The sequence below is a fragment of the Anolis sagrei genome, chromosome 2, assembly GCF_037176765.1.
Source record: "Anolis sagrei isolate rAnoSag1 chromosome 2, rAnoSag1.mat, whole genome shotgun sequence".
Lineage (NCBI taxonomy): Eukaryota > Metazoa > Chordata > Lepidosauria > Squamata > Dactyloidae > Anolis > Anolis sagrei.
The window spans coordinates 3,848,781-3,874,765 of record NC_090022.1 but is presented as its reverse complement, the minus strand read 5'-3'; the positions used below and the strand labels follow the sequence as shown (position 1 = coordinate 3,874,765).

Genomic DNA, 25,985 nt, shown 5'->3' with positions numbered 1-25,985 from the left:
TGTGTGTTTTGGTTGCCATGCACTGTAGCATCTCTTTGGGATTTTGTTTTGCTTTTTAAGTCCCTTCTGCTGTTCAGTGTTCTTATCAGTGACTAGCCATCTCCTGGCAGGTGTTGCTGTGGCCCAGTCTGGTGATCTGGGAAACAAAGTAATGAGAAAGTGTTGGTTTCTAACATATGTAATTTCTTTATGCTTGTGGGTAAACAGTATTTCTTGCTGTTTCTTTGTCAGTGTTGATGTGGAGATTGTCTGGTTTGCCTACCTTGGAACATGCAAGATACCATTACTTACTTACTTAGGCAATCCCTCGCTTTCCGAGGATGATTGTCTTCCAATATTCTTGTGGGTCCGTATGTGGCTGTGGAGCCCTATTCTTGCTCTGCATCTTCTTCCGCAGTGAGGGCATTGGTTTCCAGGTGGAAGGCGGTCTTGGTCGGGGTTGGCTTGACGCGCCTTCCTCTTGGCACGTTTCTCTTTTTCACCCTCCACTCGTGCCTCCTCAAATTCTGCAGCACTGCTGGTCACAGCTGACCTCCAGCTGGAGCGCTCAAGGGCCAGGGCTTCCCAGTTCTCAGTGTCTATGCCAGAGTTTTCAAGGTTGGCTTTGAGCCCATCTTTAAATCTCTTTTCCTGTCCTCCAACATTCCGTTTTCCGTTCTTAAGTTCGGAGTAGAGCAACTGCTTTGGGAGACGGTGGTCGGGCATCCGGACAACATGGCCAGTCCAGCGGAGTTGGTGGCGGAGGACCATCGCTTCAATGCTGGTGGTCTTTGCTTCTTCCAGCACACTGACGTTTGTCCGCTTGTCTTCCCAAGAGATTTGCAGGATTTTCCGGAGGCAGCGCTGATGGAATCGTTCCAGGAGTTGCATGTGATGTGACGTCTGTAGACAGTCCACGTCTCACAGGCATAGAGCAGGGTTGGGAGGACAATAGCTCTATAAACAAGCCCCTTGGTCTCTCTACGGATGTCCCGGTCCTCAAACACTCTCTGCTTCATTCGGAAAAATGCTGCGCTTGCAGAGCTCAGGCGGTGTTGTATTTCGGCATCGATGTTGACTTTGGTGGAGAGGTGGCTGCCAAGGGAGCTGAAATGATCAACATTTTCTAATGTTACACCATTAAGCTGTGTCTCTGGCATTGGAGAGGGGATGGCTGGTGACTGCTGGAAAAGCACCTTTATGCTTGTGGGTAAACAGTATTTCTTGCTGTTTCTTTGCCAGTGTTGATGTGGAGAGTGTCTGGTTTGCCTACTCTGGAACATGCAAGATACCATTGTCCTTCTTTAGGGGTCCCTTTCAAATATAGTATCCTAGATTTGTGTGTGTGTGAATCATATCTATCTATATCTATGGCTGGATGGCTCTTTGTTTTTATTTATATATATATATATATATATATATATATATAATCTTTATTGAGATTTTCATAAAAATACAGGTTTTATAAAATCATGGTGATGATAGGGAAAAGAAGTAAAATGGAAAAAGAACATTGATCTTTATTGAGATTTTCATAAAAATACAGGTTTTATAAAATCATGGTGATGATAAGGAAAAGAAAAAAAAATGGAAAAAGAACACTGAAAAATTTAAAAAAAAGTCCAGATGAGTGAATGTAAGTGAATAGTGTGAAGTATTGGTGAAAATCGTAGAGGTTTTCTTGGAAGGCGCTGAACAGACTGTGCTCTGGCACCACGAGATGCAGAGCCAACCTTCAGAAATGGGGTGAAAGGGGGGAAAAAACAGAAAAAAGGGAAAAAAATAAAAGTAGAAAAAAAATTAGAAATAATTTTATATATATGCACACACACACATATATTTATCTATATATGTATTAAGAAGAAAGATAGCAACTCTGTTTGACCTCCTGGTATCTCTTCGAGATCTTCTATATAGCGATGTTCTATTTTACTATCTTTTCTTTATAATAAAAATTATTATTAAAAAAACAAATGATATACATTTTAGTGAGACTCTTCTTTGAAATAACAGTTAAGACTGCTCTCAGTCCTGATAATGGGGGACATGAGAGAAGCCTCCTCGCAGGATTGCAAGACATCCAGGCGTCCCCTGGACAACGTCTTTGTAGATGGCTGATTCTCTCACCACAGAAGCGACCATCTGCCCTTGCGCTGTGCTACTGTGCTGCTAGGTATGCATGCCCAGTGTGGAACACATCTCACCACGCTAAAACAGTGGATGTGGCTCTTAATGAGATGTGCCGCATTATCACGGGGTGTCTGCGCCCAACACCACTGGAGAAATTACACTGCATAGCCATAGCCACCACCTGACATCTGCTGGGAAGTAGCAGCCAATAGTGAAAGGACCAAGGCAGAGACATCTCCAGCTCATCCCCTGTTTGGGTATCAGCCAGTACGTCAACGACTTAAATCTAGAAATAGTTTTCTAAGATCTACAGAGACACTCGCTGGAACACCTCAGCAAGCGAGAGTCCAAAAGTGGCAGGCTCAGACCCAGAACATCAACCAATGGCTGATCCCCAATGAGAGACTCCCCCCTGGGCACACAGAGGACTGGACGACTTGGAAGGAGCTGAACAGGCTGCACTCTGGCACCACGAGATGCAGAGCCAACCTTCAGAAATGGGGTCACAAAGTGGAATCCTTGACATGCGAGTGTGGAGAAGAGCAAACTATAAACCACCTGTTGCAATGCCACTTGAGCCCTGCCACATGCACAATGGAGGACCTTCTTGCGGCAACACCAGAGGCACTCCAAGGGGCCAGATACTGGTCAAAGGACATTTAATCAACTACCAAACTCACAAATTTTGTATTTTGTCTGTTTGCTTTGTTCTGTTAGAAATGTAATTTGACTGGTTGTCCTGACATGACAAATAAATAAAGTCCTGATAATGGGTTGGAATAGGTTTGATTGTAAACAAGGTGGAGGGAATCTTGGGGGCGGGGGATTAGATTGACTTCAGTTAAGGCAGTGGTTCCCAACCTTTCTTTGACCAGGGACCACTCTCCAACATTAGTACCAAGAGGGTTACTATGCTGTTGCACGCTGGGCCTGAAATAATGTCTGTTTACAGGACGTGCCTTCTGTATGCCCAACGAGACACCGGGGTGCCTCAGCTGAAGGGCCCCTTAGATTTCCCAGCACAAAGTTCTATTGAGGCTCAAAATAAGTTCAACAAAGTTCTTTATTTGGGCTTAAATCTTCAAATAAACACTTTATAACCTTGGAAAACCGGTAACTTTCTCAATCTGCCAACAAGGGGCAGGCAACTGGTGGTAAACTGTTCCTTTCTTCCTTAGGGAAATCTTCTGATCCCTCCCTTGCTGGTGTGAGGCCCCTACTCCTGGCTCCAAGCTACGTTATGGATAAGACAAGGTTGCTGTAGATCTGCCAAGCCGAAAGGTGTCCTTTAGTTTTACTCCATGAAGGCTGTAGGAACTGTCCTGTTGCCCCAGAAAAGGCTGGCTGTATTCCCCCAGCAAAAGCTGTGGGACTATCCCTTTACTCGCCCAGCAGAGCTGTGAGCAGTGAAGCCTTTGTGCAGGTGGGATAGAGAAACCCACACGTCCTGCTGTTAGGCTTCAAACAGTGAGACTGAACACGAGGAAGAACTTCCTGACTGTGAGAGCCGTTCAGCAGTGGAACTCTCTGCCCCGGAGTGTGGTGGAGGTTCCTTCTTTGGAAGCTTTGAAACAGAGGCTGGATGGCCATCTGTCAGGGGTGATTTGAATGCAACATTCCTGCTTCTTGGCAGGGGGTTGGACTGGATGGCCCATGAGGTCTCTTCCAACTCTTTGATTCTATGATTCTATGAACATAAGTCCTCCTTTACCTCCAAAACCCTGGGGAAATGGGAGGGTCTAAAGACTCTAACAATGATTGCCAGGTTCCTGGCCCTATGACTGCAACCTGGGGAAGCTATCTGATTGCAAAATGCGTGGCTAAATAAATTCATACGAACCAGCAGTGCAAGAAAAAGAAATTCAAATCTGGAACTACCATGCCAGCACAGTTACGAATCAGTGTTTGGCCTACTTTAGATTTGGTTTGGTTATTTGGGGTGCTAATTCAGAAAACTGTATTGGATAGATCACATCAGCTCTAGTTTCTGATACAAAACAGATGCCATTCAGTACTCACAATCTGCTCACCCATAGAAAACCATATTTAATAATCTAGAGTTGATGTGGTCTATCCAAGACAGTGGGGTTGGTCAGCGACAGGGAAGGAGTGACAGGTGGGCAAAAGGAGCGGAAATAAAATAAATAAAAAGGAAGAAGGTTCGCGGACCAGATTTTTGTCCTGGCAGCCCACTGGTGGTCCATGGTCCACAGGTTAAGAACCACTGAGTAATGGTCTGGCCTTTGGAGAGATGGGGTGTGCTTCCCCCAGTGTGCTTCCTCCTGCTTGTTTAGTCACTTCCAACTCTCTGTGACCTCATGGACCAGCCCAGGCCAGAGCTCCCTGTCGGCCGTCACCACCTCCAGCTCCTTCAAGGTCAAGCCAGTCACTTCAAGGATACCATCCATCCACCTTGCCCTTGGTTGACCCCTCTTCCTTTTTCCTTCCATTTTCCCCAGCATCATTCCCTTCTCCATGCTTTCCTGTCTTCTCATGATGCGGCCAAAGTACTTCATCTTGGCCTCTACTATCCTTTCCTCCAATGAGCAGTTGGGCTTAATTTCCTGAAGTATGGACTGGTTGGATCTTCTCGCGGTTCAAGGCACTCTCACAATTTTCCTCCTGCTCCCTTTATTTGGTTATTCCGATTGTAAACCACCTCAAGTCGCCTCCGGGCTGAGAGGGGCAGCATACAAACATAGTAAATAAATAAAAATGTAATGTTCATTTGTGGGATTAACATAACTCAAAAACCATTGGACGAATTGCCGCCAAATTTGGCCACAAGACACCGACTAACCCAAGAAGTGACCATCATACACAGAAACATAATGATTTTGTCATTTGGGAGTTGCAGTTGCTGGGATTTATAGTTAACCTACAATCAAAGAGCATTCTGAACTCCACCAATGATGAAATTGAACCAAACGTGGCACACAGTTCTCCCCTGACCAACAGAAAACACTAGAAGGGTTTGGTGGGCATTGACCTTGAGTTTGGGAGTTGTAGTTCACCTACATCCAGAGAGCACTGGGGACTCAAACAATGATGGATCTGGACCAAACTTGGCACGAATATTTAATATGCCCAAATATTAACGTGGAAATAGACCTTGACATTTGGGAATTGTAGTTACTGGGATTTATAGTTCACCTACAATCAAAGAGCATTCTGAACTCCACCAGTGATGAAATTGAACCAAACGTGGCAAACAGGACTCCCATGACCAACAGAAAACACTAGAAGGGTTTGGTGAGCATTGACCTTGAGTTCACCTACATCCAGAGAGCATTGTGGACTCAAACAATGATGGATCTGGACCAAACCTGGCTCGCATATTCCATATGCCCAAATATGAACGCAGATGGAGTTTGGGGGAAATAGACCTTGACATTTGGGAGTTGTAGTTACTGTGATTTATAGTTCACCTTCAATCGAAGAGCATGCTGAACCCCATGAACGACAGAGTTGGGGCAAACTTCCCACACAGAAACCCATACTTAAGGCCATCCAGTCCAACTCACTTCACCAGCGCAAGAAAATATAATCAAAGCCCACTCCAGACAAAGAGCTATCCAGTCATATAGATAGATATCTATGATTCACACACACACACAGAGATATAGTATCATAGATTTGAAAGGGATCCCTAAAGAAGGACAATGATATGGTGCATGTTCCAGAGTAGGCAAACCAGACACTCTCCACATCAACACTGACAAAGAAACAAGAAGAAATACTGTTTGCCCACAAGCAGAAAGAAATAACATATATTAGAAACCAACACTAATTACTTTGTCAAAGGCTTTCATGGCCAGAATCACTGGGTTGTTGTAGGTTTTTCGGGCTATATGGCCATGTTCTAGAGGCATTTTCTCCTGACGTTTCACCTGCATCTATGGCAAGCATCCTCAGAGGTAGTGAGGCCAAGTCATCATTGAAACACCACACTCTTCAGTGTTTTTTGATTTTGGGTGCACTACAGTTTCCAACATTGTGGGTCAATCCCCCCCTCCCAATCCCACCATTATTTTCTGTTGATCATGTTGGCCATGTGTCAAGTTTGGTCCAGATCCACTGTCATTTGGGTTCACAGTGTTCTTTGGCTGTGGGTGTACTACAATTCCCAAAATGGTGGCTCATTTCCCCCCAAACTCTCAGTATCCGAAGTTGGTCATGTTGGGGTGAGAGAGGCCAAGCTTAGGTCAAATTCAGCCAATGATGGATCTGGACCAAACTTGGCACACATACCTAACATGGCCAACTTTGACTGACTCATGATCTGCCTAATTCATATTCAACCTGGCAAAGAACCCAGTGTTACCTGCCCATTTACTAAGCTGACTGGGGCTGATCTGTCCAGCAGTTGGATGGGCAACGTGACCTTCAAGGGTGAACCTTAGAGACAGTGAAGACTTTTGTCCTCCTCCCCTCCTAGAGAGATCCCTATCTAAATCCACACATGTGATTGTAAGATGTATTAATAATTTTTATTCCAAGGAACAGAAATACAAGTGTGAAAACAGAAACAGGTATAGAAAATAGTCACATAGAGCAAGAATAATGTCTCCCTACACACACAAAACAAAAAGAATTGTGCAACAACTAACAGAACTCAGTCTGAAACAATCATCCTAATCTATGCAACTCTATAAAATTATATCTTGCATCAGGATAGTTGGTTCTAGCCATCTCTGGGCAGAGATTATCCTCACTGCAGACATTATGTACAATAGTAGTCTTTGTATTTCCTCTATAACAGATCATCCACCGTCCGAGCAAGGAGAACTCTTGTTTCATCATCATTTTGAACTTGAATTTTTTTTCTAACATCATATGTACTTGTGTCCAATATTTCTGGGCCTTTTTACAAACACATCTGGTAAAAGGTCCCAACATTTTACAAATTATCAGTGCAATTTGCTGGCCAACTTGCTTCTTCTCATCCAATTAACTGGCTTCAGACACAGTTGTTTCTGCTTCAGTAGCGGCTCTAATCTTTATTTACATTTCATTCATTGCAATTCATTACTCGCTAGCATGGTCAGATGCAATTGAGAAGAGGCAAGAGACAGAGCAATGGTGTCTGCTATATTTATACTCCGCTGTTAGAAGCTCATTAATTCAATATCCTGCTTCCTACCCTATTGCAACATCTTCCTTGTCTGTTTTAAGCATGCTTCATTATGTTCCAAGGATTAACTATTTCGCAGCTAGCAGCATGGACATTTTAAATTTGTGTACAATGTATATTGACATTACATTGATTATCATATGATAACATCATACGTCCTTGAGTCCAATACTTCTGAACCCTTTTACAAACGCATCTGGTAAATGGTCCCGGCATTTTTCAAACAGGTTCTTGTGGGTTTTTTCGGGCTATAGAGCCATGTTCTAGAGGCATTTCTCCTGACGTTTCGCCTGCATCTATGGCAAGCACCCTCAGAGGTAGTGAGATCTGTTGGAAATAGGAAAATGGGTTTATATATCTGTGGAATGGCTGGGGTGGGGCAAGGAGCTCTTCCCTGCTGCAGTTAGGTGTGAATGTTTCAGCTGATCACCTTCATTAGCATTTGAAGGCCTGCCCGAGCCTGGGAAAATCTCTTGCTGGGAGGTGTTAATCTGTGCCTGGTTGTTTCCTCTCTGTTGTTTTGCCTTTGTAATTTTAGAGTTTTTTTAATACTGGTAGCCAGATTTTGTTCATTTTCATGGTCTCTTTCTTTCTGATTAAATTGTCCACATGCTTGTGGATTTCAATGGCTTCTCTGTGTAGTCTGGCATGGTGGTTGTTGGTGTGGTCCAGCATTTCTGTGTTCTCAAATAATATGCTGTGTCCAGGCTGATTCATCAGGTGCTCTGCTATGGCTGACTTCTCTGGTTGAAGTAGTCTGCAGTGCCTTTCATGTTCCTTGATGCGTGTCTGGGCAATGCTGCGTTTGGTGGTCCCTCTGTAGACTTGTCCACAGCTGCATGGTACACGGTAGACTCCTGCAGAGGTGAGAGGATCCCTCTTGTCCTTTGCTGAACGGAGCATTTGTTGGATTTTCTTGGTGGGTCTGTAGATTGTTTGTATGTTGTGTTTCCTCATCAGCTTCCCTCTGCGGTCAGTGGTTCCCTTGATGTATGGCAGGAACCCTTTTCCTCTGGGTGGATCTTCATCTTGACTCTCGTGGCTTGTTCTCGGTCTTGCAGCTCTTCTGATGTCTGAGGTGGAGTCTCCATTGGCCTGGAGAGCCCAGTTGAGGTGGTTCAGTTCCTCTTAGAGGAGGAGGTGGGGTTTGCAGATTCTTTTTGCACGGTCTGCCAAGGCTTTAATGGTGCTTCTTTTTTGACTTGGGTGATGGTTGGAGTTTTTATGTAGATATCTATCTGTGTGTGTGGGTTTTCTGTAGACGGTGTGACCCAATTGTTGATCTGATTTGCGGATGACTAGGACATCTAGAAAAGGCAGTCTTCATTCATTTTCTTTTTCCATAGTGAATTGGATGTTTGGGTGGATGCTGTTAAGATGGTCCAGGAACCTGTTGAGTTCTTCTTCTCCATGGCTCCAAATGGTGAAGGTGCCATCCACATATCTGAACCATATCGTGGGCTTTTTGGTTGCTGTCTCCAGGGCTTGTTCTTCAAAGTGTTCCATGTAGAAGTTAGCTATGACCGGGCTGAGAGGGCTCCCCATAGCTACTCCATCTTTCTGTTCGTAGAATTCATTGTCCCACTGAAAGTAACTGGTGGTGAGGCAATGGTGAAACAGAGCCGTGATGTCTTCTGGGAACCTCTGGTTGATGAGTGCCATGGTGTCTGCTACTGGGACCATGGTAAATAGAGACACCACATCGAAGCTGATCAGTTTGTCGTTGGTATTTAGCTTGAGATTGCTGATTTTTTCTATGAAGTGGGCTGAGTCCTTGATGTAGTGTGTAGTGAGCCCAATATAGCTTTGTAACTGTGCAGCAAGAAATTTTGCTAGGTCGTATGTGGGGGATCCAACGGCACTCACGATGGGTCTGAGTGGGGTGGAGTCCTTATGGATTTTCGGGAGTCCATAAAGCCTGGGTGGATGGGCTTCCGATTTACATAGCTGTTGTCGTATGTCAAAGTTTATTGAGGAGTTCTTAATCAGAGTGTTGGGTTTTCCTGGTTATTTTGGCAGTTGGGTCTTGCTTGAGTTTTTTGTATATAGTAGGGTCCAGGAGTTTTCTGATCTTCTCCTTGTATTGTTCTGTATGCATGATTACTGTGGCATTCCCCTTGTCTGCTGGCAGAATGAGGATATCAGGATCTGAATTCAGTTCTCTGATGGCTTGTCTTTCCTTCCTAGTAATGTTACTAGAGGGAAGTTTTGCCTTTTTCAAACACATCTGGTAAAAAGGTCCCGAGATATTTCTCACATTTCCAACATTTACCAGAACTGGCTTTGTACAACTTAGAGAACCTCTCTGGCGTCAGATAATTTTATACATCACCATGTATTTTTTTTCCTTTCAAAACATTATTCAGAGAAAATATCAATTTTTTTTTGTCCAAACCTTTTCTTGTTGCTTCAATTGTTTTGGCCTACCAATATTTTCTGCCGCCCACTTAACCATGCAATATTTCACATGTTCTTCCTCCATTTCATATGTTTTAGCAATCAGAGGGTTATCCTCAGAACATAACAAGGTTTTGAATTCTGGTTGATCAGACATCCAAATACATTTTTTTTCTAACTGAAACAGTTCTGCAATTTCTTTTCGAGCAAACCGTTCTGCCGTCAACCCCTCTGTCATCAATTCCTCCCTTGTCTTTAACCTATACACCTCATTATGCAATAGGAACAAATCACTAAGTAAACCATTTCCTAAAATCTTAGAGTTGGAAGAGAACTTGTGGGCCATTCAGTCCAACCCCTTTCTGCAAAGAAGCAGGAAAATTACATTCAAAGCACCCCTGGCAGATGGCCATCCAGCCCGTTTCAAAGCCTCCAAAGAAGGAACCTCCACCACACTCCAGGGCGCAGAAAGAGTTCCACTACTGAACAGCTCTCACAGTCAAGAAGTTCTTCCTGAGGTTCACGTGGATCTCCTTTCCTGTAATGTGAAACCATTGTTCCATTACGTCCTAGTCTTCAGGGTCGTTGTTCTGTCACGCACTGGCCCTGTAATAGCTGTCTTTCCTATAGGACGTATACTTTAAGCCCAGCAGGAAGCCAGGGGGCCTCAAAGAGAGGTTCTCAGGGATTTTTCTGAAGTGATGGTCTTTAGAGTCTTTAATGATACAACAAAGTCTTTATTATGGAACAAACAACAAATCTTCAATGGTTCAAACAACACTTTAAGGTTTTCTTAGTCTAGTCCTCAATGGACTGGTACCTGACTTTGATTAACTGTACTTTCTCTGTAGGAAAAAAAACCCTTTTTAACCTCTCCCAGGCTGTTTACTATCTATGCCTCATCGGTGTGGGTTCTACTACCGATTCCAAATGCGTCTGGGTATCGAGTAGACCTACCAGCCGAGGCTTGTAGATATTTCAGATGGAGTTCCGTGAATCTGTAGTGCTGTCCTCCCTCAGAGAAATCTTTGAAAACTTCAGGGCTGTTTTCCCTCTGTTTGCTGTGAGGCTGAGAGGCTGTGAGCTCTCAGCCAGAGCCTTGGGACCTTTTCCCTGGAATTTCTGTTTCCCCAGATGTTCTGTAGAAAAGAAGCTTTTCTACGGGACAAGCTGGTCTACGTCCTATACTTTAGCTTCCTTACGAGAGATTGCCCAAAAAATGGCTCCTTTCCCTCCCAGAGCCCTGAACAAGGGGCGGAACCAAAGCTTAATTATGATGGACAGGAGGCCTGCCCTATGACTGCAAACAGATAACAAAAAGAAAATAAAGTTGGAGCTCCTGGTACAGCCGTACCAGCACAGCCGCAGAAAACAAGCTTACCCCCCTCCTCTCAATCTTCTCTTCTGCAGGCTAAACATGTCCATCTCTTTAAACTCATAGGGCTTTTTCTTGAGACCCTTGATCCTTTGAGTCACCCGCCTCTGGACACTTTCCAGCTTAGACTCAACATCTCCGTTAAATTGTGATGCCCAGAAACACCGGGAGGTGACAATGCAGGCTCCTTAGATTGAAAATGGAGAGAAGCACCTCTCCCAGAACGAGAACTGAGCCTTGCCTTCAGAAGCCGGAAATGAAAGGAGAAGCCTTATAAACCGTATAAAATAAAATAGGTACCGCTTTGGCGGGAAAAGGCAAAAGACACTCCAAGCAGTCTTGCCGGCCACACAACCGGGAGGTGACAATGTTTCTCCCATGTTTCTCCCCTGCGTGGGCTCTTTAATGGCTCCTCGGCTTGAAAATCAAGAAAAGCACCTCTCACAGAACGTGAAATGAGCCTCGCCTTCAGAAGCCGGAAATGAAAGGAGAAGCCTTTGCCTTTGTCTCCATGTCTCATTTTATTTATTTATTTATTTTATTTACCTTACTTATATACCGCTGTTCTCAGCCCGAAGGCGACTCACAGCGGTTCACAACAAATACGAACAGCAAAAATTCAGTGCTACAGTATAGAAACAGTTAACAACCTAACACATTACACAATTAATAAATCGTTACTACAATACCCATTCACTGTCGTCTCGTCATCAAAAACATGTTCCAGATTCGTCATCCATTGTTCCATTCCAGTGTTCATTAACCAATCATTTATGTGACTGTAAAGGCATTGAATGTTTGCCTGTGTCTGCTGTAAATGCCGTGATCTGTTTTGAGTCCCCTCGGGGAGAAGTGCGGAATATAAATAGTGAATTATTATTATGATTAAGGTAAATCCAAAAATATATACATAGGGAAAAATATCAAGAACTCTAAAGAGACTTACCGGAGGAACATTTGCCTAAAACAAGGAATAAAAGAAATTGGTTTGCCATTATTAAGGATATTTGAAGGATTTCAACACTCCGCCACAGACCTGGGAAAAGTGGCATGAACTAAGAAGTGAACAAATACTTCCACGGAATTTCATTCCACATTCTGTGCATTCACATGGTCTCACCCATGTGAGCCCTTAGATATTTATTATATGAGCAACTTCTGTTGAAGGCCTTTCCACATTCCATGCATTTATGTGGTTTTTCTCGTGTGGGTCTTATGATGGGCACATAAATGTCTGCTGTCCCTGAAGCTCTTTCCACATTCCATGCATTTATATGGTTTTTCCCCTGTGTGGGTCCTATGATGAGTTTGCAAATCTCGTCTGTCCCTGAAGCTCTTTCCACATTCCAGGCATTGATATGGTTTCTCTCCTGTGTGGGTCTTATGATGGGCACGTAAATCTCCACCTCTGCTGAAGGCCTTTCCACATTCCATGCATTTATATGGTTTTTCCCCTGTGTGGATCATATGATGGGCATTCAAATCTCGTCTCTCCCTGAAACTCTTTCCACATTCCAGGCATTGATATGGTTTCTCTCCTGTGTGGATTCTTTGATGGGAATGTAGACTACCACTGAAACTGAAGCTCTTTCCACACTCCATGCATTCATAAGGTTTCTCCCCAGTGTGGGTTCTTTGATGCGCACGTAGATTTGCACTGCGACTGAAACTCTTTCCACATTCTCTGCATTCATGCGGTTTCTCCCCTGTGTGAGTTCTTTGATGCGTACGTAGATTTGCACTGCGACGGAAACTCTTTCCACATTCCATGCATTCATATGGTTTCTCCTCTGTGTGGGTCATTAGATGATTATTACATGTGCCTTTATCACAGAAGCCCATTCCACATTCTGTGCATTTGTATGGTCTCTCCCCTGTGTGTGTCCTTTCATGGACACGTAGATTTGTCCTGTGACTGTAGCTCTTTCCACATTCTGTGCATTTATAGGGTTTGTCTCCAGAATGCATTCTTTCATGTACGCGCAGATTATCAGTCTTACTGAAATGCTTTCCACACACCATGCATTTGTATGGTTTCTCTCCTCTGTGAGTGTTTTGATGTGTCAGTAGACCTGAACAGCACCTGAAGGTTTTATCGCATTCCATGCATTTGTAGGGCTTCTCACCTGAGTGAATCCTTTGATGTCGATTATATCCTCTCCTATCACTGAAGCTCTTTCCACATTCCATGCATTCATAGGGTTTATCTCCTGTGTGAGTTCTTTGGTGCACACGTAGACTTCCACTGCAACTGAAGCTCCTTTCACATTCCATGCATTTGTATGGCTTCTCTCTTGTGTGTGTTCTTTGATGTACCTGTAGACCTGCTTTCTGAGTGAAGCTCTTTCCACATTCCATGCATTCGTATGGTTTCTCTCCTGTGTGTATTCTTTGATGTGTACAAAGTTTTGTACGGTCACCAAAGCTCTTTCCACATTCTATACATTTATATGGTTTCTCTCCTGTGTGAGCCTTTAGATGTTTACTATATGATCCACCATCGCTGAAGCTCTTTCCGCAGTCCATGCATTTGTATGGCTTCTCTCCTGTGTGTATTCTTTGATGCACCTGTAGATTTGCTTTCCGGCTGAAGCCCTTTCCACATTCCATGCATTTATATGGTTTCTCCTCTGTTTTCGTTCTCTTTTGCTTTCCAGACACCTGTTTTTCCGCACCAGGCTTTGTTACAGCTGGCTTCTTCTGTTTCTTCTGCCGATTTCTTTTTTGAGAAAAAAGAAAAAAAATCCTTTAGACAAAATGACAGAAATCAGAGACCAAATAAGAGACGTATCCCCTAGAGTCTCGTCAATCTATTTAACATGCCAACATACTGAAATGTAGGATCAATATGCTCCTCTCAGCCACTAACACCGACAGCATTGCCTGTCTAATTCTAAGAGAAGCAGTTCTGGTTAGTATTTGGATGGGAAGCCACAAATGAATAGCAGGTGAGATATTTCAGAGAAAGAAACTGACAGAACTATTTTTGAGTATTTCCTCTCAAAGAAAACCTTATTAAATTAATGGGGCCTCCATAAATAGAAGCAAACACACCCAACCATGGGCTGCTGAAAGCAATATAGGAATACATAGAAAAAGATAGCTTTAGCATTTCTGAAGATAAAATAGTTCCAATGAAAATGAGGGAGGAAAATCTATTTTCTGTCTTTTTGAAAGTGGTTTTTGGAATATATAAGCATGAGTCCCCTTTCGGGGGGAGAAGGGCGGGGTATAAATATAGGAAATAAATAAATAATATTTCATTTCAAAGTTTTAAAGCTCTTTGCACGAGGCCAGGCCGCACGGTGCAACTTACCTGCCTCACGCTGCCCCTCATGCGAGCCAGACGCTGTCCCTGCGGTGCATGCAGCAATGAAAGTGGCGAGGGCTTCGCGCGAGAACAGGCCAAGCGGTGTAGTCTCCCTTGCCTGGGTCACATGAGAGAGCGCGAGGCAGGTAAGTTGCACCGCACGGCCTGGCATTGAGCAAAGCCCTTGCCGCTTCCATTGCTTGCCAGGCCTGATGGATGGTGCGAGGTAGGCGAGGGGATTGGGCCTGGCAAGTGACAAGGGGCTTTACGTGAGGCCAGGCCGCGCAGTGCAACTTACCTACTTCGTGCTGCCCATTGTGCGACCTGGCAAGGGAGGCCGCACTGCGCAGCCTGGCCTTGCGCAAAGCCCCTTGCCACTTGCACGGCCCAATCCCCTCACTTGCCTCACACCGCACATCGAGCCGGGCGATGGGAGGCAGATATATTCCTTGTCTAGATATATTTTCCCGCCATGAAGATGGGCTTCCTTTTAACGCTTTTTTCTGTGTGTGTGTGTGTCTCTCTCTCCCCGCACGCTCTGCTTTGGCACCTTTTCCTTCCCGCCATGTCGAGCCCTCCTTTGGGCAGCTCCCCATTCTGATGGCGAGGAGGGAGTCTGCGATTGGTACAGGCGGCGCCGGGTGGGCGTGGCCAGGCAATGCCGGCTTCCCTGGCCCAGAGGCCCCACCCCTTTTTACTACAGGCGCCTAGAGCCGGGCCACCGCGGCACATGGAAGGAAGAAGCCTGGCCCGGTACAACCGCTCCCAAAGCCGCTCGGGGGGGGGGGGGGGAGAGAAACGCTGCCAACGCAACCGCCGAGGGGCTTTGCGCGAGGCCAGGCCAGGCAGGCCAGATAAATGCCCTCGGCAGGCTGCATGTGGCCCACGGACCGTAATTTGAGGACCCCTGCTCTAAAGTATCAAGGACTCCAAGTTGTTGTATCTGCCTATTCCAAAAGACAATGGAAGGGAAACCCCTCTTGTCCATCTACATGACAGGGGATATGCCGCTCTGGGCCAGAGTGAAGAGAGAGGGGGCCAGGGGACAGTTTCATCTTGTCTCCTGCATATGCCATCAGTTGGGGACCCCTCCCCCCAGCACCAACTGCCACTCTGGGCCAGAGTAAAGAGAGAGGAGGCCAGGGGACAGTTCTATCTTGTCTCCGGCATATGTCATTCGTTGGGGACCCATTCCCCCCAGTACCAACTGCTGTTCTGGGCCAGAGTGAAGAGAGAAGGGGCCAGGGGACAGTTCTATCTTGTCTCCTGCATATGTCATCAGTTGGGGACCCCCCCCCCCCCCAGTACCAACTGCCGCTTTGGGCCAGAGTGAAGAGAGAGGGGGCCAGGGGACAGATCCATCTTGTCCCCTGTGTTATGTTAATACCATAATGTAATGCAATATAATACTAATAATATATTATAATTATATATTTATATTACATGTAATATTACTAATGATATTACAATATAATGGTATAATACAATATAGTAATATTTAATACTGACATTGTACTATGCTAATAATATAATATACTGTATGTATATATATTTTGTAAGCCGCTCTGAGTCCCCTCGGGGATGGGAAGGGCGGCATATAAATGTTGTAAATAAATAAATATGGAATTTCCAGCTCTGGGTGGCCCAAGGATAGATTGCGAGGAGCAGTGGGAGGCTCTGCACAGCCCTCCATAGCCTGTTCCACACTGAGGTGCTTCAATATCTATTCCCTGTTTAGGAATGAGATTCAAATGCTTAGTTTGACCAGCATCTCTCCATGGATCAGACCCCTGGGTCTGAAAAGGAAGAGAGGGAGGGACCACATTCACAACCAATTTCTGTGGATGAACTGTGCAAGATTCACACCTGGCAAAACAGTAGCTTTACACTGAGCAGTTTCCCACAAGCTCAGTTCTGGCACAGTTTGGGCCAAGGTACATGACCTGCATTCAACTGGCATCCCAAGAGATGTGACCAACCCATTTTTTAAAGCTAGGAAAACCTTACCTGGGTGCCATGTTCTCACCAGTCTCCACTATATCTTCTACACACGGAGCCTACCAGGGCACTCCACTCCTTCTCAGAGAGCCACACAACAGCCTCCTCAAGGGCTGGCAGAGGCTAAAAGGAGAAAGACAAGATGGAAAAAAACACCGAAATGAAAATCCTGCTGACCTCACAAGTGGTGAAGAGCAAGCAAAGGTGGAATGAAAGTCCAAGATATTTGTCGTGAACGGACTGGCAAGAATAATAGGTTGCTTACCTGTAACTGTCTTTCCTTGTGTGGTCATCTGTGAATTCACACCACTGGGTATTCTGCATTTGCACCAAGCCTCTTTGGAATATTTTAGTATGAACCCAACCTACTCTCTCAAGGGCAAATAAGGAGGCGGTTACCAGCTGCACTCAATGCGACCAAGGGTGGCATGGCACTAGTGGGGAGAATAGGTAGGGTGGGGTGAATTCTCAGATGACCACTCAAAGAAATATAATTACAGGTAAGCAACTTGTCCTTCTTCTTAGTGCCTGAGAATCGCACAAGCTATAATAGGTGATGGGAGCCATAACACACTACACCCTTGAGTAAAAAGGAATTTTAATGACATGTCACCAAGTAAGACATGAGGATGTTAACCATACATGAAGAATAAACTTTAGCTAATTCTCAGAGGAATACAGAGTGGCACCAAATGTTCAGTGTAACAGATATGACCTGAAAACATTGGCCATGCATGAACTTTAGCAAATTCACAGCTAAAATTATAGTGTAACTTGAATCATTTGGAGAAAAAATAAAATTAAAATCAACTATCCTGTCAAAACAAGTATGTATCTACTACAAAATGAAACATAGCAAAACCATTCAATATTGTGCAGGAAAAACACAATTTTGGCAAGATTATTTAGCCAGAAAACATGAGTGTTATGATTCGAGTAAATACAGTAAGTGCAAGGCCATATCACCCCAAGGGTCTATACCAGGCATGGGGAACCTTCGGCCCTCCAGGTGTGGTGGACTTCAACTCCCACAATTCCTTGAGGCTCGGCATTCGCCCCAAAGGCTTACCTTGGCCCAACCAGGTTTGTTTGGCTCTTTTTCATGGAGGACGGGCAGCAAAGGGGGAGAGACTAGCGTAACGTAGCTGTGCAGATGGCGAGGAAGGATGCGGAGCCCACAGACTGGCCTCGGAGGGAGAGAGCGGGCGGAAACCCCTGCGGGCAACGTGCCTCCTCGCCGCTTCGGCCCTTAGCAACCGCCCCGCATGGACCCCCTCCCTAGCAATGACGCCGGCTGAGTGACGAGAGGCTGAGAGGGGATATGATAGCCATGTATAAATATGTGAGAGGAAGCCACAGGGAGGAGGAGGGAGCAAGCTTGTTTTCTGCTTGCCTGGAAACTAGGACGTGGAACAACGGCTTCAAACTACAAGAGAGGAGATTCCATCTGACCATGAGGAAGAATTTCCTGACTGTGAGAGCCGTTCAGCAGTGGAACTCTCTGCCCCGGAGCATGGTGGAGGCTCCTTCTTTGGAAGCTTTTAAACAGAGCCTGGATGGCCATCTGTCAGGGGTGATTTGAATGCAATATTCCTGCTTCTTGGCAGAATGGGGTTGGACTGGATGGCCCATGAGGTCTCTTCCAACTCTTTGATTCTATGATTCTATGACACACTACACACTTAATTTTAATGAAATTTTAATGAAATTTTAATGAAATGTCACCAAGTAAGACATGAGAATGTTAGCCATACGTGAAGAATAAACTTTAGCAAATTCTCAGAGGAATACAGAGTGGCACCAAATTTACAGTGTAACAGATATGACCTGAAAACATTGGCCATGCATGAACTTTAGCAAATTCACTGTCAAATTATAGTGTAACGTGAATCTAGTCATTTGGGAAAAAACAAAAATTAAAATCAACTATCCTATCAAAACAAGTCTGTGCCTACTACAAAGTGAAACATAGCAAAACCACTCAATATTGTGCAGGAAAAACACAATTTTGGCAAGATTATTTAGCCAGAAAAGATGAGTGTTACGATTCGAGTAAATACAGTAAGTGCAAGGCCATATCACCCCAAGGGTCTATACTCTGGTCTTCAAAGAACTTTACATAACATCTTCATATGTGGAATGGTCCAAAAAGGTTTGTTCTTGTGACTTGGTTTGAGTTGGAGAGTGTTGATATCCAAAAACCCCGGGAGTCATGGCCAAGACAAAGGCAGGCACATGGAAGTGAAAAGCTCAGCTGCCTACACAAAAATGAGGAAACATTAATATTATGGTTGAATTGCAATGTGGAACTAAGCATCTTTCAAGTCAATGGTGGCAAACTAATCTCCTTGATGAAACAAGGGAAGGATGGAAAACAGTCACCATCCAGAAGTGACAAATAGTGATGAAAGTCTTCCCAATTCTGAGATCCAGTATCGGAAGAAGACCAACATCCTTCTTCAGACCCACAAAGTATAGGGGGAAAAACAACCAGGGGCCAGTCTTGTGCTTCAATCTGTTCTACCGCTCCCTTCTGGAGTGCAGAAATGATCTTTTTAAGATGGAACCCAAGGGAGGCATTCAACAGACCTTCACTGTGGGGGATAAGGAATTGAACTCTATAGTGTGACCATTGATGATAGTGCTTAAAACCCAGGTGTTGTTTGTTATGTTTGACCAAGCCCGAGTATAAGAAGAGAGGTGATCGTCAAAGGGAGTTCTTTCAACGTTAGAGATGCCAAATTCACAAGTTACAACTACAACACAAGATGCAACACAATAATCGAGTTAAATATGAGATAGACAACGATACTGTTAGCTGGATCTGTAATTGGTTAAGTGACCGAACCCAAAAGGTGCTTCTCCCCAATGGTTCCTCTTCATCCTGGGAAGAAGTGACTAATAGAGTCCCATAAGGTATGCTCCTGGGCCCAGTACGGTTGAACATCTTTATTAATGACTTGGATGAAGATTTAGACGGCATACTAAACAAGTTTGCAAATTAGGAGGGAGAGCTAATACTCCAGAGGATAGGATCAGACTTCAAAATGACCTTAGCAGATTATAGAGACCTGAGCCAAACTAACAAAATGAATGTCAACAAGGACAAACGTAGATACTCCACTTGGGCAGAAAAAATAGAATGCAAAGATACAGAAAGGGTGATGTCCGTCTCGACAACAGTCCATGTGAAGAAGATCTTGGGGTCTTCGTGGACAGAAAGGTGAACATGAGCCAACAATGTGATGCAGCAGCTTAAAGCCAATGGGATTTTGACCTGCATCCAAAGGAGTCTAGTGTCTGGAGCAAGGGAAGTAGTAGTGCCTCTCTATTCTACTTTGGTTAGACCTCTTCATCTAGAATACTGTGTCCAGTTCTGGGCACCACAGTTTAAAAGAGATATTGACAAGCTGGAAGGTGTCCAGAGGAAGAGTACGACTAAAATAAAATAATAATAATAATAATAATAATAATCTTTATTTATACCCCACCACCATCTCCCGAATGGGGACTCGGGGCAGCTGACATGAAGACTATGAATTCCTATGAGGAGTGTTTTAAAGAGTTGGGTATGTTTAGCCTGCAGAAGAGAAGGTTGGGAAGGACACGTATAATTTCCTTTTTCATGGCCAGAGCGACTTGAGAAACTGCAAGTCACTTCTGATGTGAGAGAATTGGCCATCTGCAAGGATGTTGCCCAGGGGACTCCCGGATGTTTTGATGTTTTACCATCCTTGCAGGAGGCTTCTCTCATGTCCCCGCTCATCCACGCTCTCCCTGGATTCGAACCTCCAACCTGTCGGTCTTCAGTCCTGCCAGCACAAGGGTTTAATCCATTGCGGCACCGGATGTCGTAAGGAAGAGGGAGAAGGTTTGTTTTCTGCTTCCCTGGAAACTAAGACTCTGAGTAATGGGACACAGGGTTATTCGAGGTGATCTAGACCAGGGGTCCTCAAACTACAGCCTGAGGCCTGGATACCTCTGAATGGAGTCACAGAATTGGAAAAGAGCACAGAGGCCATCTAGACTAACTCTCATGAGGGGCGATCCAATCCATGACCCAGTTCACTGAGATGGGTTTCCTGTTTCAGAGAAACTCTAGATTGACCAGTCCTTGAATGGAAAAGAGGGAAGGCCCTCTTGCTTTGTGCTAAAGCCGCCTGGCACAAGAGGCCTATTCACAAGCCCAGCAGAAGTGCATGAGGACTCTCCTCCTGTGGCTCACTGGCTCAGAGCTTCATGAACCCCCGAGAGTGGTTGGAGGGCACCAGCATTAGACATGGGAAGACCTTCAGAGAAGGGCAACTGAAGTGCTTACCCAGATCCTTCTTCCTTCCCGGCCTCCTTGGAGAGAACCCTGAGGCCTGGATCCAGGAAAACCCTCCTACTTTTGGGTGGAATTATGCAGCCTCCTCCTCAAAGTAGAGCCGGAGCTGAAACAGAGGAATGGAGCAACACGTAAGTCAAAGAGAACAATCCCTCCTCCTATCCCTTTCTGAATCCTGTTTTAAGAGGGGTGGGATAGGACAACCAGTGTAAGGGCTCCAGCTATGCGTAGAACTAAATCTGGCTACCAGTATGAAAAGAAAACACCAGAATCAAGACATGAAAAAGGGAATGCCACTCAGAAACAGGGGAACCCCAGGCAGCAAGCAATCCAGGGCCAGTGAGCACTGTGAAGATCCCTTGCCTTGCCAGCCGGGGTGGCAGGGCCTAGGAAGAGACAGGCTAGGTAGTTTCAGCTTAGAAGGCCTGGCAGAGGGCAGCAGGAGCCATCTTGGTTTAGGGAAAAGCTCCAGTTCAGAGAGGGGGAGTGGCCTAGGCCTGAGCCAGCCCTGAAACAGCCAGGATTGGTTTGTAAAAAGGGGGCGGAGTTAGACTGTTGGAGGGAAAGAAAGAAGCTTATTTTGTCAGTTCAGTTCAGTTCTGGTTGATGTTAGAGATAGAGCAAGATTATAGAAGGCTGTTAGGAGTTCCTGTTAGGAATAGGCAGCTTGCCTGAAGTTTGCACAGCAAAGTAGGCTGTGGCAGACTGGTTTCAGCTATTTTAGAGAAGAAATAGCTGGGTTGTGTATAGGAACTGTAACAAAGATAGAACCATTCTCTCATGCAACCGATACGCTTTTAAGAACAAGAACACTTTAATTGTAACAGCCAAGCCTATTCAACTGCATTCGCTTTATTCTGTAACTTTTATTCAATAAACCTTTCTTGTTATTTTTGAAACTTAAGCCTGAGTCAAGTGCCATTTGTGGATCTAGTCCCTTTTCTTTCAATTCAACCTCATCTGTTTTCCTACAAAGAAGCCCTTGTAATAGACAGTACTTGGTGGTGTTTTAAACAACCTTTTTAACATTCTAAATAGCTAGAGGGTTCCTGTTCATTTATTCTTATGGTGGCAGCGAAGGTTTAAATAAAGAGACATCCCCTCAAGTGTTATCTAAGTGCCAAAGTGGTGTGAATGCCTTATTAAAGGAGGGACAGTGGTGGGATCTGTTTGCCCCCTGTCCAGTCATATTGTTTGGCCATAAAGCCTGCCTTTATAATTGGGGGTAGATGGTGGGATTGATTGTATTGCCATCTGCCTAGTTATTATAATTGGTGGGGCAGTGGTGGGTTTGTTTGCCCCCCTGCCCAGACGGCCATTAAGGAAGATATTATAAGCACCTCCCAAACACAGGGGGCCTCCAGACAAAAGGGGCCAGGCCACCTCTATGCAGAGACCCTCACTGACTGACTTTGCAAACTTCATGGCTACTCAATGCTATTCAAGAGGGCTCATTGTAGCATCCACAATTGCTTCAAACAGGCAAGGGTCCTCTGTTCTGCCTCCAGAGGCAGGATTTATAATCTGCTCCCTGTGCGTTTAAGGATAAGGGGGGGGGGGGGGGGGGCTCAAGCCTCAGCTGCAAAATGGCAGGTTTGACCGTTAGAGATATTCAGTTGTTGTTGTTCATTCGTTCAGTCGTCTCCGACTCTTCGTGACCTCATGGACCAGTCCACGCCAGAGCTCCCTGTCGGCCGTCACCACCCCCAGCTCCTTCAAGGTCAGTCCAGTCACTTCAAGGATGCCATCCATCCATCTTGCCCTTGGTCGGCCCCTCTTCCTTTTGCCTTCCACTTTCCCCAGCATCATTCCCTTCTCTAGGCTTTGCTGTCTCCTCATGATGTGGCCAAAGGACTTCCGCTTTGTCTCTAGTCTCCTTCCCTCCAATGAGCAGCCGGGCTTTCTTTCCTGGAGGATGGACTGGTTGGATCTTCTCGCAGTCCAAGGCACTCTCCGCACTTTCCTCCAACACCACAGCTCAAAAGCATCTATCTTCCTTCGCTCAGCCTTCCCTAAGGTACAGCTCTCACATCCGTAGGTGACTACAGGGAATACCATGGCTTTGACTAGGCAGATCTTTATTGCCAGTCTGCCCTTTATTTATGCCCCACCTCCATCTCCCCGATGGGGACTCGGGGCGGCTTACATGAGGCCAAGCCCAACAACAGATTACATAAAAAAATTAAACCAAAACACCAACAGCAACACAGTAAAATACATACAGTAAGCAATATAAAAATACAATACAAAATCATTCAACATTACAATGACGATGAGCGGGCCGCATGTACCAGATAAAATATTAAAAACTCGGGGTGAGATAGACATGGAGTGGAGCAAAATTATTTGCGAGGGAGAAGTTCATAAAGAACCAGGGCCATCCAAAACAGGCCATCATGCGGGGGGGGGGGGGGGGGATATAGATCTGCCCCATCCCTTCTGATCTTCAAGCAGAATCATAGAATCAAAGAGTTGGAAGAGACCTCATGGGCCATCCAGTCCAACCCCCTGCCAAGAAGCAGGAATGTTGCATTCTAATCACCCCTGACAGATGGCCATTCAGCCTCTGTTTAGAAGCTTCCAAAGAAGGAGCCTCCACCACACTCCGGGGCAGAGAGTTCCACTGCTGAACGGCTCTCACAGTCATTTATATAGATTTAGAGCGTTTATATGGCTGTGGAATCAAGCGTTCACAGAACAGACTCATTTACTGGTGAAGATAAGGTTTTAGTGGACCACAATGGGCTGTTTTGGATGACAATTTGAACCAGCCAACTGTTTTAACTGTTTTTAATGTATGCTAATTGTATTTTATGCTATGTTATTATATTGTGTCTGCATTGAATAGTTGTCTGTTGGAAGCTGTCCTGAGTCCCTCTTTGGAGGTCGAGAAGGACAGGGTATAAATGCTCTAAATCTATATAAATAAAATTGTAATGTTCGTTTGTGGGATTAACATACCTTAAAAACCACTGGACGAATTGACACGAAATTTGGACACAATACATCTCTCAGGCCAACAAGTGCCCATCATGCATAGAAACACTGAAAAACACAGCAGAAGGGATTCAGAAAGCCAAAAAACAAAAATTACTTTGTATTGTCAAAGGCTTTCATGGCCGGAATCACTGGGTTGTTGTAGGTTTTTCTGGGCTATATGGCAATGTTCTGGAGGCAATTTTTCTCCTGACGTTTCGCCTGCATCTATGGCAAGCATCCTCAGAGATAGTGAGGTCTGTTGGAAGTAGGAAAAATGGGTTTATATATCTGTGGAATGACCTGGGTGGGGCAAAGGACTCTTGTATGCTGGAGCTAGGTGTGAATGTTTCAACTGACCACCTTAATTAACATTCAATGGCTTGGAAGTGCCTGGGGGGGATCTTTTGTTGAGAGTGATTTTATGTGCCTGTTTGTTTCCCCTCTGTTGTTTTGCTGTTGTAATTTTTGAGTTTTTTAATACTGGTAGCCAGATTTTGTTCATTTTCATGGTTTCTTCCTTTCTGTTGAAATTGTCCACATGCTTGTGGATTTCAATGGCTTCTCTGTGTAGTCTGACATGGTGGTTGTGAGAGTGGCCCAGCACCTCTGTGTTCTCAAATAATATGCTGTGTCCAGGTTGGTTCATCAGGTGCTCTGCTACGGCTGATTTCTCTGGTTGGAGTAGTTTGCAGTGCCTTTCATGTTCCTTGATGCATGTCTGGGTGCTGCGTTTGGTGGTCCCTATATAGACACATACACACACATACATGCACACACACACACACAAAACACATTCACAGAAAGGGAGAGAAGGAGGGAGAGAAGGAGAGAGAAAGAAGGAGGGAAGGAGAGAAGGAAGGAAAGATGGGTAGAGAAGGAAGGAAGTAGAGAAGGAGGGAGAGAAAGAAGAGAAGGAAGTAGAGAAGGAGGGAGAGAAAGAAGAGAAAGAAGGAGGGAAGGAAAGAAAGAAAGAAAGGTAGAGAAGGAAGGAAGGAAGGAAGGAGAGAAGGAACGAAAGAAAGAGGGAGGGAGGGAAGAGAGGAATGAAAGAGACAAGGAAGGATGGAACCAAACAGCAAAGGAAGGGAGAAAAGAAACAGGTAGAAAAGGAAGAAAGAAGAAAGGAAAGAAAAAGAGGGAGGGAAGGAGAGAAGGAGAGAAAGGGAGGGAAGGTTGGCCACAGCAAAGTGTGGGGGTACAGCTAGTGAATATATATATATATACTAGCTTGGGGACCCGGCGTTGCTCGGGTTATTAGAGAAAGTGGGTAATGATGGTTCTGTATGCCAAGTTTGGTCTTTATTGGTCTTTGGATAATGGCAGCATTATTTTCAGGAAGTGAGTGAAGGTACTTGAAGTCCCATAATCCATGGGCCATCCTCCTACAAACAGCAGCAGGATATAGAGTGGGTCATGGGGGCTCCGTGTGCCAAGTTTAGTCTTGATTAGTCATTGGCGAGGGTCTCAGTGGTCTCAGGAAGTGAGCAAAAGTACTGCAAGTCCTATCATCCATCTCCAAAGTTTTCCAAACAACACCAGGACGTAAAGTGGGTCATGAGAGGTCTATGTGCCAAGTTTGGTCTTGATCCATCATTGGATGAGGTTTGCAGAGGTCTCAGAATGTGAGTGAAGGTACTGGAAGTTCCATCATCCATGGTCCACCCTTCTCCAAAACTGCAGCAGGATGTAGAGTGGGTCATGGGGGCTCTGTGTGCCAATGTTGGTCTTGATTGGTCATTAGATGAGTTTTGCAGCAGTCTTGGGTAGTGGAGGTACTTGAAGTCCCATCATCCATGGTCTGTCGTCTTCCAAAGTGCTCCAGGATGTAGAGTGGGTCGTTGAAGCTCCATGTGCCAAGTTTAGTTTTGATGAGTCATTGGCGAGGGTCTCAGTGGTCTCAGGAAGTGAGTGAAGTGACTGCAAGTCCCATCATCCATTGTCAAATTCTTCCAAACCGCACCAGGATGTAGAGTGAGTTATGCAGGCTCTCTGTGTAAATTGTGGTCCTGATCCATCATCGTTGGCAGTTGTAATGGTCTTAGGAAGGGAGTGCAGGTATCGCAAGTCCCATCGTCCATGGTGCATCCTCCTTCAAACTGCACCTGGATGTAGAGTGCGTCATGGAGACTCAGTGTGCCAAGTTTGGTATTTATCGGTAATTGGATGAGGGTTGCAGTGGTCTGAAGAATTGAACAATGGTACTGCAAGTCCCATAATCCACGGTCCATCCCCGGCCAAACCACACCAGGACGTACAGTGGGTCATGAGAGGTCTATGTGCGAAGTTTGGTCCTGATCAGTCATTGGATGAGGTTAACAGCGGTCTCAGAATGTGAGTGGTGGTACTGCAAGTCCCA

At 45.1% G+C, this 25,985-nt stretch overlaps 1 protein-coding gene across 3 annotated transcripts in view; it reads right to left on the bottom strand.

The window, feature by feature from the left end:
* LOC132765846 (zinc finger protein 420-like) overlaps positions 1-25,985 on the bottom strand; it is a 55,598-nt gene that overhangs the window by 28,919 nt on the left and 694 nt on the right. The window contains exons 2-5 of one of the 3 annotated variants that reach the window (XM_067465034.1): positions 23,612-23,695; positions 20,642-20,756; positions 16,333-16,446; positions 12,123-13,734 (exon numbers count right to left, since the gene is read on the bottom strand). In XM_067465034.1, the coding sequence (XP_067321135.1) occupies positions 12,204-13,734; positions 16,333-16,343 (1,542 nt within the window). In that variant the 5' untranslated portion in view covers positions 16,344-16,446; positions 20,642-20,756; positions 23,612-23,695 and the 3' untranslated portion in view covers positions 12,123-12,203. Of the gene's footprint in view, positions 13,735-16,332; positions 16,447-20,641; positions 20,757-23,611; positions 23,696-25,985 lie in introns of those variants that run through there. The other 2 variants (XM_067465035.1, XM_067465036.1) reach the window with 2 other exon arrangements.